At 38.9% G+C, this 12,166-nt stretch overlaps 1 protein-coding gene across 1 annotated transcript; it reads right to left on the bottom strand.

The window, feature by feature from the left end:
• Positions 1–7,060: 7,060 nt before the first annotated feature.
• On the bottom strand, positions 7,061–8,770 carry LOC101285237 (growth-regulated protein homolog beta-like). Its single transcript, XM_033412508.2, has 4 exons — positions 8,504–8,770; positions 8,286–8,409; positions 8,100–8,183; positions 7,061–7,354 (listed from the first exon to the last, which is right to left on the bottom strand). The coding sequence occupies exons 1-4, from the start codon at positions 8,592–8,594 to the stop codon at positions 7,339–7,341; spliced, it is 315 nt and encodes a 104-aa protein (XP_033268399.1). The 5' UTR covers positions 8,595–8,770; the 3' UTR covers positions 7,061–7,338.
• Between the last annotated feature and the right edge of the window lie 3,396 nt (positions 8,771–12,166).

Here is a 12,166-nt window from a genome sequence, read left to right on the forward strand (position 1 = left end):
TGTAAACATGAGAAAAGACATTCAATTTCATTTGTAATAAGAGAAATGCAAATTGAAACCACAATAAGAAACCATTATATAATAATTTGATTGTCAATAGTTTAAGAAGTCTGACAATTCCAAGTGCTGGCCAGTAGGTAGGGGAAGAGGAGCTTTCATGAATTGCTTGTGGGTGGAATAAATCAGTACAACCATTAGGAAAAATGGTTTTGGGGTTGGCCAAAAAGTCCGTTTGGGGTTTTCTGTAACATCTTACAGAAAAACCGGAACGGATTGTTTGGCCAACCCAATAGTATTATTTGGTGAAGCTGAAGATGTGTATACTTTCTGGGCCAGTAATCTCCCTCCTACATATATATCCTAGAGTATCTCTTACACATGTGTAGCTAGAGACCAGCACAAAAATGTTGAGAGCTGCGTTGTTCATAATAGCAAAACTGTAAGCAACCCAAATTTGGTATTGTCATGAAGTGCAACAGCAGTCATCTGTAAAAATAATTAGCCTGGATTAAACTCACAAACATATTGCCAAGTGAGAGAATTAAGTCATATTTACACATTATCTCATTTATTAAAAGTTCAAAACCCAAGAAATCTAAAGAATTGTTTAGGATTTCACTCATAGGTGGTAAACTTATAAAAATAAGTGACGAATTATTGACGCTGAGCTCAAGACGAGGGTTACAGTGTGTCTGAGGGCAGAGCAAACACAGAGGGAGAGGGATGAGATTTGAGGTGGGTACACAGAGGGCTTCCAGTATCCTGGTAACGTTTCATGTCTTGGACTTGGAAATGAGCACCGTTGTTCATTTTGTTACTCTTCCTAAAGCTGTACATGTATGTGTGTATACACAAACACACTGGTACATATGCATACACTTATATTATTTTATATAATCTTTTATATTATATATATAAAAATGTATAGGTATGTTTTATAAAATGTTTTTATACAGTCTTTTATATCTACAATATATTGTACAATTTTAAAAAACTTTTAAAACCTGTTAGGTCATACTGCATCTTTTGAATGTCCCAAGTATGTAAGGCACTTCCAAATTATCTAGAATTATTATCCACGTATCCTTTACTACTAACTATGTATCTTTGCTTAATGAGGATATTCTTCCCTTTCAAAATTAAATCTACACACCCTAGTTCATACCTTACTCATGTTCCCATGTTAGATATTTGGGGTTTTTTGGAGAAGGTACATGGCAATTTCTAGAATGGGACCTTAAATGACTGAGCAGTTTCTTCCTGCACCTTATATGAATAATGCTCAAAGCTCTGATCGCCTATATTCTCAGTCTAGCTCATTTTGTAAGCATTTCAGCTCTGAAAATCCCACTCTCGGAGGTTCTTATTTTCCCCCTCATGATTCCTACTTATATGATTTCTTTTCAGCTACAGCAAGAGGCTTCAGGTATTAACTGGACACGTTCAACAACTTCAGGAGAAGTTCCTGAATGACATTGCAACTTGGCTTTCATAGGCATTAGCTATGTGAGATAAGTATAGCAAAACTCTGAGTGAAGATAAAGGCAGTCATGCTTCCTAACTCTTGGTTTAATATTTTAAATCAATGTAGCAGGCCACAATACTGGATTAAGAATTCAACATTGATAGAAATAATTAAGGAGAAATTAAAAAAACCAACCATTTGCCAATATCATAATAAACATTGCATTATTGAGCAGCTACTATGGAACTGTGTTAGGCAGAATAGATCAAAAATCCATTCCTTAGGCCTTTATTATCATCGCGATAACCAATATAAGCAGAAAATGAACTTTTTCACTCAATGAAAATTTATTAACGTGATAATTAGATGTGAGATAGTTGAATGTAGTAACTCCATTTGCTAACCAACATTAAAATAAACATCCTAGATTGATTTGCAGTAATATTACTACTATCACCCCTTATAAGAGAAGTACAGACCATTGTAGTCAGTATGTCAAGGTAATTAACAGATTTTGTTCTGGCTCTACATGGATTTCTTTGACATGACAACCTGCATGTACGTCTAGTTTAATTTTAGATATGTCACAGTTTTTGTTTTGCTGAAAGCCAAAAGAAAAATCTCTTTAGATCTAGTTTCTCTTTTGCGAAACTTTCCAATGGATGAAAGGAAAAGATAAAAATGTTTATGAGATCACAGTAGAAACCTCTGACTTCAGACCTTGGTGGACTTAACACTATAGTGTTCTTTATGCACCACGGTCTTGAGATTAATTTTTATTGCTTTCTCTCTCCTTGCTGAAGTATGAAAGGAGAAGCTTATCAAAGGGGTATTTATCAGTCACAAGCCAATAAGGAAGTGAAATTTATTTTTCCAGTTTATTTTATTCGGGAAGGTTGGGGAGATCAGAATATAGTAGATTTGTTAAAAGAGATATGAACTTTTTGCCTTGTTATTTCCTGGAGGTGGAACTATGCTACTCTGAAGGATCCAATGCTGTTTTCGGTTAATGATGATTTAAAGAATACTGTCATGAAAAAATCTGTGCATCTTTTTCAAAACCATGTTTGTACAAAGCATAAAATTAAAATGTTTTAATGTGTCTTTGCCTTTTATGTCTGTGTGCATGATCATATTTAAAGTCTTAATTAAATCTGTCATCTATTGATAAATTAATAATTCTTGTGCTGTCAAGAGTATGCTAAGGTTCAAAGCTCCAAAAACTGAATTACTAACAGTGAATTATGAGCTCAAGTTCTGTTAACTGTTCTATTAAATGGCCTTGGTTATATCATATTTAACACATTTTTTCTGCATCAATAAATCAAACCATTTAACTATGAATAATTAATATAATTATCGATACACTGCCACTTTACACATGACCTCAATAGAATATCTCATTTGCCTTCACCAGGGGAGAAATCATTGAATTGTGTCTAGAAAGATGAAGAAAAGCTTAGCACACAGAGAAAGCACTGATAAACATTGTAGACAGAATCATGCTCCACGAGGCACAGCCTTGTGACAGGGAATGGCATATTAGGAATTAAGTTCCACACGCAAGAATATTGAATGACTTTGTAACATTCAACTGATTGATGGGTTCTTGACCTTCATGCCAGGCAAAAAGCTTCCACAATGAATCAGAAACCCTATTCAGACACAATCTTAAATTCCTTGAGTCTCAATTCTCTATGTTCCAAGTGGAGGTGATCAAACTATATATTATCAGTGTTTGTAGCCAACGATGATAATAAAGAAATACATATACAAACATAAGATTAAAATGTTTGAAGAATCAAAACAAAGGAGGAGCTTCTAACTTGGAATTACAGTTTAGGATTTAATGGGATGTAAATGTTATTATGGAATTTGTCAAAGCAATTGTTTAGGTCTTCAGGGAGCTTCACTTTCAAATATGGGTCTGTAATTTGAGAGCTTTGACTCAATGCCAGATTGATAGCATATTTAATTTGTAGTAATTTCTAAATTCTTAATGTTCTAAGATGATCAAATTCTCAGGTTTCTAAGATAATCTATTATAATACCATGACCTTCCAGCTGCTCTGAGGGCTGTATGTATAAGTTTGTAAGTCACATTAAATACTCCAATTTGAATTGTGTCCTGTATTTCTCTCCTCAAAAATAATTGTTTATTCTGACACAGATACCATATACTGTACTAAAAATAACAACCATTAGTTGAGTATTGCTTTATGCCAGTACTACTCTACATGCTTTTGGTGTATATTCTTGAAACCTTACAACGATGTTACAAGGCTTGTTTTTATTTTATGGATGAGGAAATTGAAACTCAGAGAAGGTAAGTAATTTGGCAAGGTCACAGAAAGAGGAAGATAATTATTTTTCTTTCAAGTGTGTTTGGCCACAATGCCTATAACTTTATTTTGGTCCACCCTGCGGTGGCTCATAGTGAGAAGGAGCTTGAGAAGCAGAGGGAAACGGTGATCCCACAACTTGTTCCAGACAATGATAGGGTCAGAGGTCAAACCACAGGCCTTTGAAGGTGTGTGAACTGGGCTAACGTTCAAAAGCCTTGGTTCTCTCTCTTGTTCTGTGTTTAGGCAGCTCTACAAGGGCACTGGCTGGGTGGTTCTATGCACTCCTTGCCGGTTTTGTGGCCCATTGAGCAGATTTCTCTGAGCTCTAACCCACTGCTATGGGTGCAGGTCCACTTCATCTGTTCACAATTGCCCAGACCATCTCATTTTCTTTTCACGGGACTGCTAAAAGTAAAAGGCACAATTCAAGAGTCCTGCTGCTATCACTCTGAAAGCAGAGGATAAAATGTTTCCACGGGATCCCACACACATAGATGAAGATTAGTCCCAAATGTGAGCTGGTGAACTTAACAAGGCACTAGCCTTTACCTCCGACTGCTTTATGGGAAACTTAGCATAAAACAAGACCCTTACCTTCTAATTTTCCTGTTGCAGCATAGAAAACATTGCCCCATCTTGCTTTCTAAAATCTCTTTCTCTCCTATCTCTCACATCCTGTCAATTTTTGAAAGTCTCCTGAGGATATCTCAAGAGAACTCTCAAGTAAGTAGTCATAATCAGTGAGTGGGATCACTCGTCATTCCTCTTCTTCTGCTCTGGCTTCTTTGCCCAGGAAACCTCAGGCAGTGCTGCCATTACTGTTTCCTGGTGGCTTCTCAAGGTTACATGGTCCTACTGTGTCATACTGTTCTAAGACTGATATGCTCATGCAGCGAACATTTCTTTCCTGAGCTCATCAATCTTTGACCATCCTCTCAAATACCCCTGTTCTCCACTTCCTAGCTTGATGTTCCCAGTGGAGGGCTGCCTTGTACTCCAAACTCTCCCAGACAATTTAATGGGATACCCACTCTTGCCATTTCTGCTTGCTCTAGGATATGTGTTGATATCTGCGAGAGCAAGCCAGAAGACCAATGATAAATGTAGACCCAGAATTTCCTCCTGCTCTTCCAGTCATTCACATCTTCCCTCCAGATATATGATAAATATATTTTGGTTCACTCTGAAGCTTTGTAGTAGCAGCCTGGAGAAAATACCTATATCTGCTTCTCCTTAACTTATAGACATGAACAGTAGTTGCATTTATTAAACATTAGCCAGTGCTGATACCATTCTGGTTTCTCCCAGAATCTCCAACACCGTTCCTATAATATGTATAAATACATTTTATTAAACAAATCAAAAATACTTTTAACACTGAAATTCAAGCACCCTGAGTTCAGAAGGCTGAATAATAAGTCCCCAAATATATCCTTGTCCGAATCTGCAGAACCTGTGAATATGTTACCTTACATTGTTAAAGCAACTTTGCAGATGGGATTAAATTAAGGATCTTGCAATGGAAAGATGATCTTGTATTATCCTGGGTGGCCTGATATAATCACACAGATTCTTATAACAAGGATGTAGGAAGAGTCAGAATCAGACAGAAGATAATGTGACAGAGCAGATGGACAGAAAGAAAATGTCAGGGACGAAGAAATTTTCCTCTGCCCTTCTAAATTCTTCTGGCTGGTCTAACAATTAAATTGATGTGAGATAGATTAAGAGGAGAAAGTCAAACAAAAGTTTAATTAGCATGTCTACATGGGAGAGACCCAGGAAAACTGAATTATTTCACCAAAATAGCCAAAGCCCTCACCTTAAATACCACCTTCAGCTAAAGACAAGAGAGGATGTTGGGGGTAATGGTAATGGGACTTCATAGGGGAGGAAAGCAATTTACCTGGAGATGGAAAAGCAAATGTTTGGCAAACAATATTTGCTGGCCCAGGCAGAGACAATTGGGCACAAAGTAGACTCTGATTTTTAGGCCCTGCTTAAAGAGTTTCCCTCACCACCCCTGGCTCACATTGTTTATAGATATCTCTGGTGATACCGCTATTCTAGGAGCAGGTCCTTTATCTAAATTCTTTTAGGCAGTTAAGAGAGAGGTTACAAGAAAAACTTTTTGAATCTTCTGTTTGTTAAAAATAATCAGCAAAGAGACACATTTGTTGGGGTAGGGACAAAATTTGCTGCCCTAGAAAGAGATCTGAAGAGGTTAGGTTGATGGCTTTGCTATGTTGATGGCTTTGAAGACACAGGAAGATGGCCATGAGCTATGATATACAGATGCCCTCCGGAAGCTAAAAGGACCAAGGCAATGGCTTCTCCATTGACTCCAGAAGAACCTCCTAGGGCGTCCAGAAGGAGACAGCTCTGCGGACACCTTGACCTTAGTCCAGTGGAACTAATTTTGGTCTTCTGACTTCCAGAACCGTGAGAGAATAAGTTTGTATGCTTTTAAATTACTGAATTTGTAATAATTTGTTACAGCAGCAATAGAAAATCCAAGTGCTGGGTACGCAGGAGGGGAATAAAAGTTCAAGAAGTACAAAAGAGAGCTCCCTGGTGGCGCAGTGGTTGAGAGTCCGCCTGCCGATGCAGGGGACACGGGTTCGTGCCCCGGTCCGGGAGGATCCCACATGCCGCAGAGCGGCTGGGTCCGTGAACCATGGCCGCTGGGCCTGTGCGTCTGGAGCCTATGCTCCGCAATGGGAGAGGCCACAGCAGTGAGAGGCCTGTGTACCGCAGAAAAAAAAAAAAAAAGAAGTACAAAAGAAACCTAAGCAAAAAATTTTTGTAAAGGGCTTTATTTTCATGATATTTATAAAAATACGTTAATAAATATTTTAAGTTCTCTATTCCAAGACAAAGAAAAATACTGCATAATTAACACGAAACAAGGCATTATGCCTAACAAGGAAGACATAAAATGTCCAAGGGATATTTAGAACATTGTCATTTTTAAAGTTTCAGCATCAGAAATGTTGACCACAGATGGTGAAACGATTTCCGTAAATAGATCGTCAGCAACTGACCATCTTCTCATCAGTGCACAAAGTAAATGTACACATTCATTCCCCTACCTTAACAGTGATCTATTTATTTGGATCCCCCGCTACTGTCTCCAGCTTTTATCACCATGGATGGTACAGTGTGGTATCCGGCCCAAAATAAACCACAATAGTTTTATGAATGAAAAACATTTAAAACACATCACCTTCAAATAAATAATAGTCAGCACTGAATTAACTTTGATTTAATGTAAAAATGACCTTTTAAAATAACAGTACAGAGAATTGCCAAACACATTCATACCTTTTAGATAGAACAGTAATATACAGGCTTTGAAAAATAGATAAATAAATAAATACATATGTAAATAAATAGAAGAACTCTCATAAGAAACAGGCAAAAACATTAGACGCAGTCCAGGTGGCCCCAGGAGCTATTTGTTTCTCTTTCACTTTGATTCCACTAAGGCTGCAGTAGTAGCCAGTAAGCTCTCTCCAGCTCTCTAGATCAGTTGGCACTGTCCCTGTGATGAGAAAATGGGTAGTTAGTAGGACCCAAAACGTTGACCTCACAGCCCTGCACCAAGTGGTTGCTACCTAAACCACTGCTGCCCTGTGTGGCAGAAAATGCCAGGCTCCTAGATGCTGTTTAATTAGGAATAAGGAGCCTGTGGTCACAATCTTATTATTATCTTCAAAACGCCACAACATAATGCCACATTGGGCTGAAAAAAGTACATGCATGACATCACTTAAGCCTCATAGCAAACTCCATGAAGTAGCTATTATTATTTTCCCCATGTTATTGACACTTAAAGAGATTAAGTACTTTCCCCGAGGTTATAGGAATATAAAGGGTGGAATCTAGATTCGCATTGGGGAGGAAGGGGTTGGTCTCACTACAAATTCCCTGCTCTTCACCACTAAGCCTCAGAGGCGCGCATTGTCCAAAACCAAGGGTTCTATTTTCAGGGCTGAAGGCCATGAGAGACTGAGGTAAACAATACCTGTTCCTTAACAGGTAGGAAGCTTTTTCGCATCGTTGGCTAAATCTACTTCATCTTTTAGGAACATACATTTACCCAGACTCATGACAGGCGGATGAGGATGGAAGGCACTAGAAATATCCTTCTGACCTTAACAGCAAATTTAATGGTGAAATTATAATGACTTTCAGTCCTGCAGCTAAACCGTGGGTTTCTCTGATAGAAAAAAAAGGAGGCAGATGACTGACTCTAGTCACACGTGTGAATAAAAACCATAACTCACTTGTTTAGCATCTTGTTGATGATTTTTTTAACCATGGGAGCTTCAGGGTTGAGACAAACTTCCTGACCAGCCTTGAGAGTGGCTCTGCAGAGAGAAGGGAGAATCCACGTGAGGTCGGGCTGGGGGTCGGGGTGGGGTCGTCGGGAAGGCGGGGGTGACAAGCACAGCAACAGCGGCGGCACTTACACGACTTCCGTTTGGCCGCAGTGGGGTCCCGGGGGCGTCACCTTCACGCTCTGGATGTTCTTGAAGTGAATCCCCTGCACGGTCTGCAGGCACCGGCAGCGCAGTTCGGTGACCACAGGCGCCCCTGCGGGGAGGACAGACTCGGTCAGGGGGCTGTCCCGGGATGGGCCCCCACCCGCCCCCGTCCCGCCCTGGGGGTGCCGGGCGCCGGGTCGCACCTGCTGCGCGCCGGCCGGCGGCCACCAGGACCAGGAGCAGTAGCGCGGCGCGGAGGAGCCGGGCGGCGGCGGGGGTCGCGGCGCGGGCCATGGGGTTCAGCTCGGAGTGTCGCTGCTTGCGGCGGGAAGGCGGGCTGGAGGGCTGGCGGAGCGGATTCTGTGGCTCCCCGAGCCGGGCGAAGCCCTTTTATGCCGATCGGACAGGGGCTGGCAGCCCAGGGCCAGGGAAATTCCCCGACGCACTGGCGTTCCCGGGTCCGGAAGGAGGGCGCGGCCCCGCGGGCCTCCCGCGTAATCCGCGCCCTCGAGGAGGACGTGGGGTGTCGTCTCTGCGCCGAAATCCCTGCAGGGGGAGTGAGTCGTCTTGCAGGTGGTGGTGTCACATCTTAGAGGAGAACAGGCATCATGAGGGAAGGTAGTTAAGACTGAGGGGATTAAGGCGACGGAGGAGGGAAGCAGAGAGAACTGGTTTTTCTTTTTTTTTTTTAAGTTATTTCTGAGATATACATTTCAAAGTCAGAACTGATTTTTCATGTGTTACGCATACGTATCTTGGGGCTTGATGATTTTATTTACGTCTGCATAAATACACTCTGTTAAAACACGTCATCTCAAATTATTCATAAGAATGTTCCCTTATTTCCTGGTATTTACACACAAATCAATCAAACTTGGTGTCATATCATCCCGCAGTGGTGAGGGGATGACCAGGATCAAAAGTTTAATTCAGTGTTTAAATTAGAACAAAGTGTCACAATGCTACAAAGCTGCTTTCCCCTGTGAAATTTTGGAACTTCCAGAGCTCGAGTAAATCCATGAATACCACCTTTTTTTGTGTAGAGGGTGTTAATTAATCCATGAAATAAGGAGCGGGTGGTCATTTGGAGCTGTTGCAGGGAGGGAAAGCTGCGTGGGGCTCACAGGTACACAGTTTCTAGTTTTATCCAAGAACAAAATAGGTCATAGGAATCAGGAGGGGATGCCTAGTGTGAGTAGCACCCTTTGCTCATCTAAGCACCAAAAAACATGTGTTCCTGTGAAGTATCTAAGAGCTAGATCGTGAATTTAATACCATTTACTTGTTTTACGATCACAAATCTCATTTCATTTCCATGTTATATGGACTTTTCTGCTTCCAGCGATTTGATTTCCCTCTAGAGAAGTAATTGCTGTCATATTTTATTTTTTTCTAATTTCTAATAAGACATTTCAACCTGTTAACTGGAGAGTTTATTATTGTGTAGTTTATTTTTCACCCTTAGTTTTAATGCCCTTAAAGACATTTCAACCTGTTAACTGGAGAGTTTATTATTGTGTAGTTTATTTTTCACCCTTAGTTTTAATGCCCTTAGTTGGATTATACTCAGGTAGGTTTCATATGTGAGAGGTGTGGGGATACCCAGTGGGAAGCAAGAGCAGGGAGGGGATGCTCCAGGGGTGGGTAGAGGCACAGAGCAGAACTCTGCTCCAGACTGCCTGGTGCATGACATTTAAACTGCCTGTGCCTCAGTTTCTCATCTGTAAAATGGAGATTAAGGGTAGTATCTACTTCAGCGGGTTGTTATGAATAAATGTGTTAGCATTTGAACACACCAGTACATATTAAATGCTATAAATAATTTTTAAATAAATAAAATAGAAATTGCTTTTTCTGTATTACTAAGCTGAAACTAACCTAGGGATAAAATCTTTGTACAAAGAGAAAAGAATTATTGAAAAAAAGAAAACAAAACAAAAACTCCTCCAATATAAAAGGTTGTTTTTTTCTTTTTGTTTTTCTTAAGAGAAAACTTAGAATGAATTTTTTTGTGTCATCTAGTTTAATTGCTGGGTAATTTCATAATTCTAGTTTTAGTCATTTCAACTACAAAATGTGAATAAAAGTAAAGATGTCCCATCTTGATTATTAGAAAAGAATATGAACAAGTAGATTATAAATAAAGATTTGTCTTTACATTTATTTTTTGTCAGTAATCATCTGTACAGTCCTGAGAAAAAGGACAGGAAATTAAAAAAATTTTTTTTAAAGAGTAGGGAATGAAAGATGATCTAAAGTTTATAAAATATGAGTAACTCAACAATAATTGAGAATCTGTTTAGATATTATTGTTATTTTTTATTTTTCTGGGATTCTAATTGGAATACAGTTGACGCTTGAACAACATGGGCTTGAACTGCACAGGTCCACTTATATGCAGATGTTTTTCAATAAATATATTGGAAACATTTTTGGAGATTTGTGACAATTTGAAAAAAACTTGCAGGCTAACCGCGTAGCCTAGAAATGTCAAAAAAATTAAGAAAAAGTTTGGTATGTCAAGAAAGTATAGAATATATGTACATGTTAGTCTGTTCCTACATAGGCATAAGGTGAGTGATATTTAATATAAAGTTAATGTGTTAGTTTTCTTCCTGTTTTATAACTTTGCTTTCATTACATTACCTTCATTGCATTACCATACAGTATGTCTTTCTCTTTCTTAATTGGGGAAACTATGTATAAGGCTATCATCACAGGTAAATTTTTTTTTTAATTTAACAATATTTCTAATACTATGTTATGAATATGACTGTAATACTGTAGGCCATAAGATTGTTATAATGGTTCATTCATTAGTGTATAGGCTAGGCAACTGTGAAGCAATTGTAACAATTACACTAGGCTACCACAAAGCAATCATATTGCTTCTTCATTATTAGTGAATTAATTATTATATCTGAAATAAATATGAATTTCTTTTTTACATTATCTTTCATTTTTGATGAATCATGTTAGTAATACGTATAACATCTATAGTGTTTTGTATTAAATAAGGCAATATTGATGGAGGTACTGACAGATGATTCATCTTATAAACATGACTTAAACTTACAGTATCAATAAATACAGTACAATAATGTAAATGTATTTTCTCTTCATTACGATTTTCCTAGTAATATTTTCTTCACGGTAGCTTACTTTATTTTAAGATACAGTATATAATACATATACAAAATATGTGTTAATTGACTGTTACACACTTTCCGCACTTTCACTGCCAAGGGCGCGGGTTTGATCTCTGCTTGGGGAATTAAGATCCCACAAACAGCAGGGTGTGGCCAAAACAAAACAAAACAAAATTTAAAAATTAAAAAATAAAAAGCAATAGTGTTCTGAAACCTACTAAAATAATCCAGTTCTTTCTTGTTTTAACAAGCATCTTCCCTAACTACTTGTTTTATAAGCTGAATGGCAGATGTATATGCCCAAACTTTCAACTAATACAATCACCAATTTAAAAAATATAGAGCCAACCCTAAAATAAAAACACAGGTTGCTAAATTTTATTTTGAGCTACCGTATTTACCGCATCTTGCAGATTTGATTGGCAGTATATAATCTGCCTTTAAAATCCAGAGTTGCTGCTGTATCCCGAGATGATGGAGCAGCAGGAAAGGGCAGTACCGTCCTGCTCTCCCCACGCTGGCCTTGGGAAGTTGTGCCTACAACTGCTAACCCTATTTTGTCACAATTACTACTTTGAGTAGAATGAGTCTGGCTCCGAGGGGAGAAGAGGGAAGATGTTGGAGCAGTAAATCCCTGGATCCATCCCTTCTTCACTCCAGAGCGTTTCACCCAATGTCAACGTCATCCACCTGGTCCAGTCTCTAGTGCATTTGTCA

Source organism: Orcinus orca, chromosome 4 (assembly GCF_937001465.1).
Source record: "Orcinus orca chromosome 4, mOrcOrc1.1, whole genome shotgun sequence".
Lineage (NCBI taxonomy): Eukaryota > Metazoa > Chordata > Mammalia > Artiodactyla > Delphinidae > Orcinus > Orcinus orca.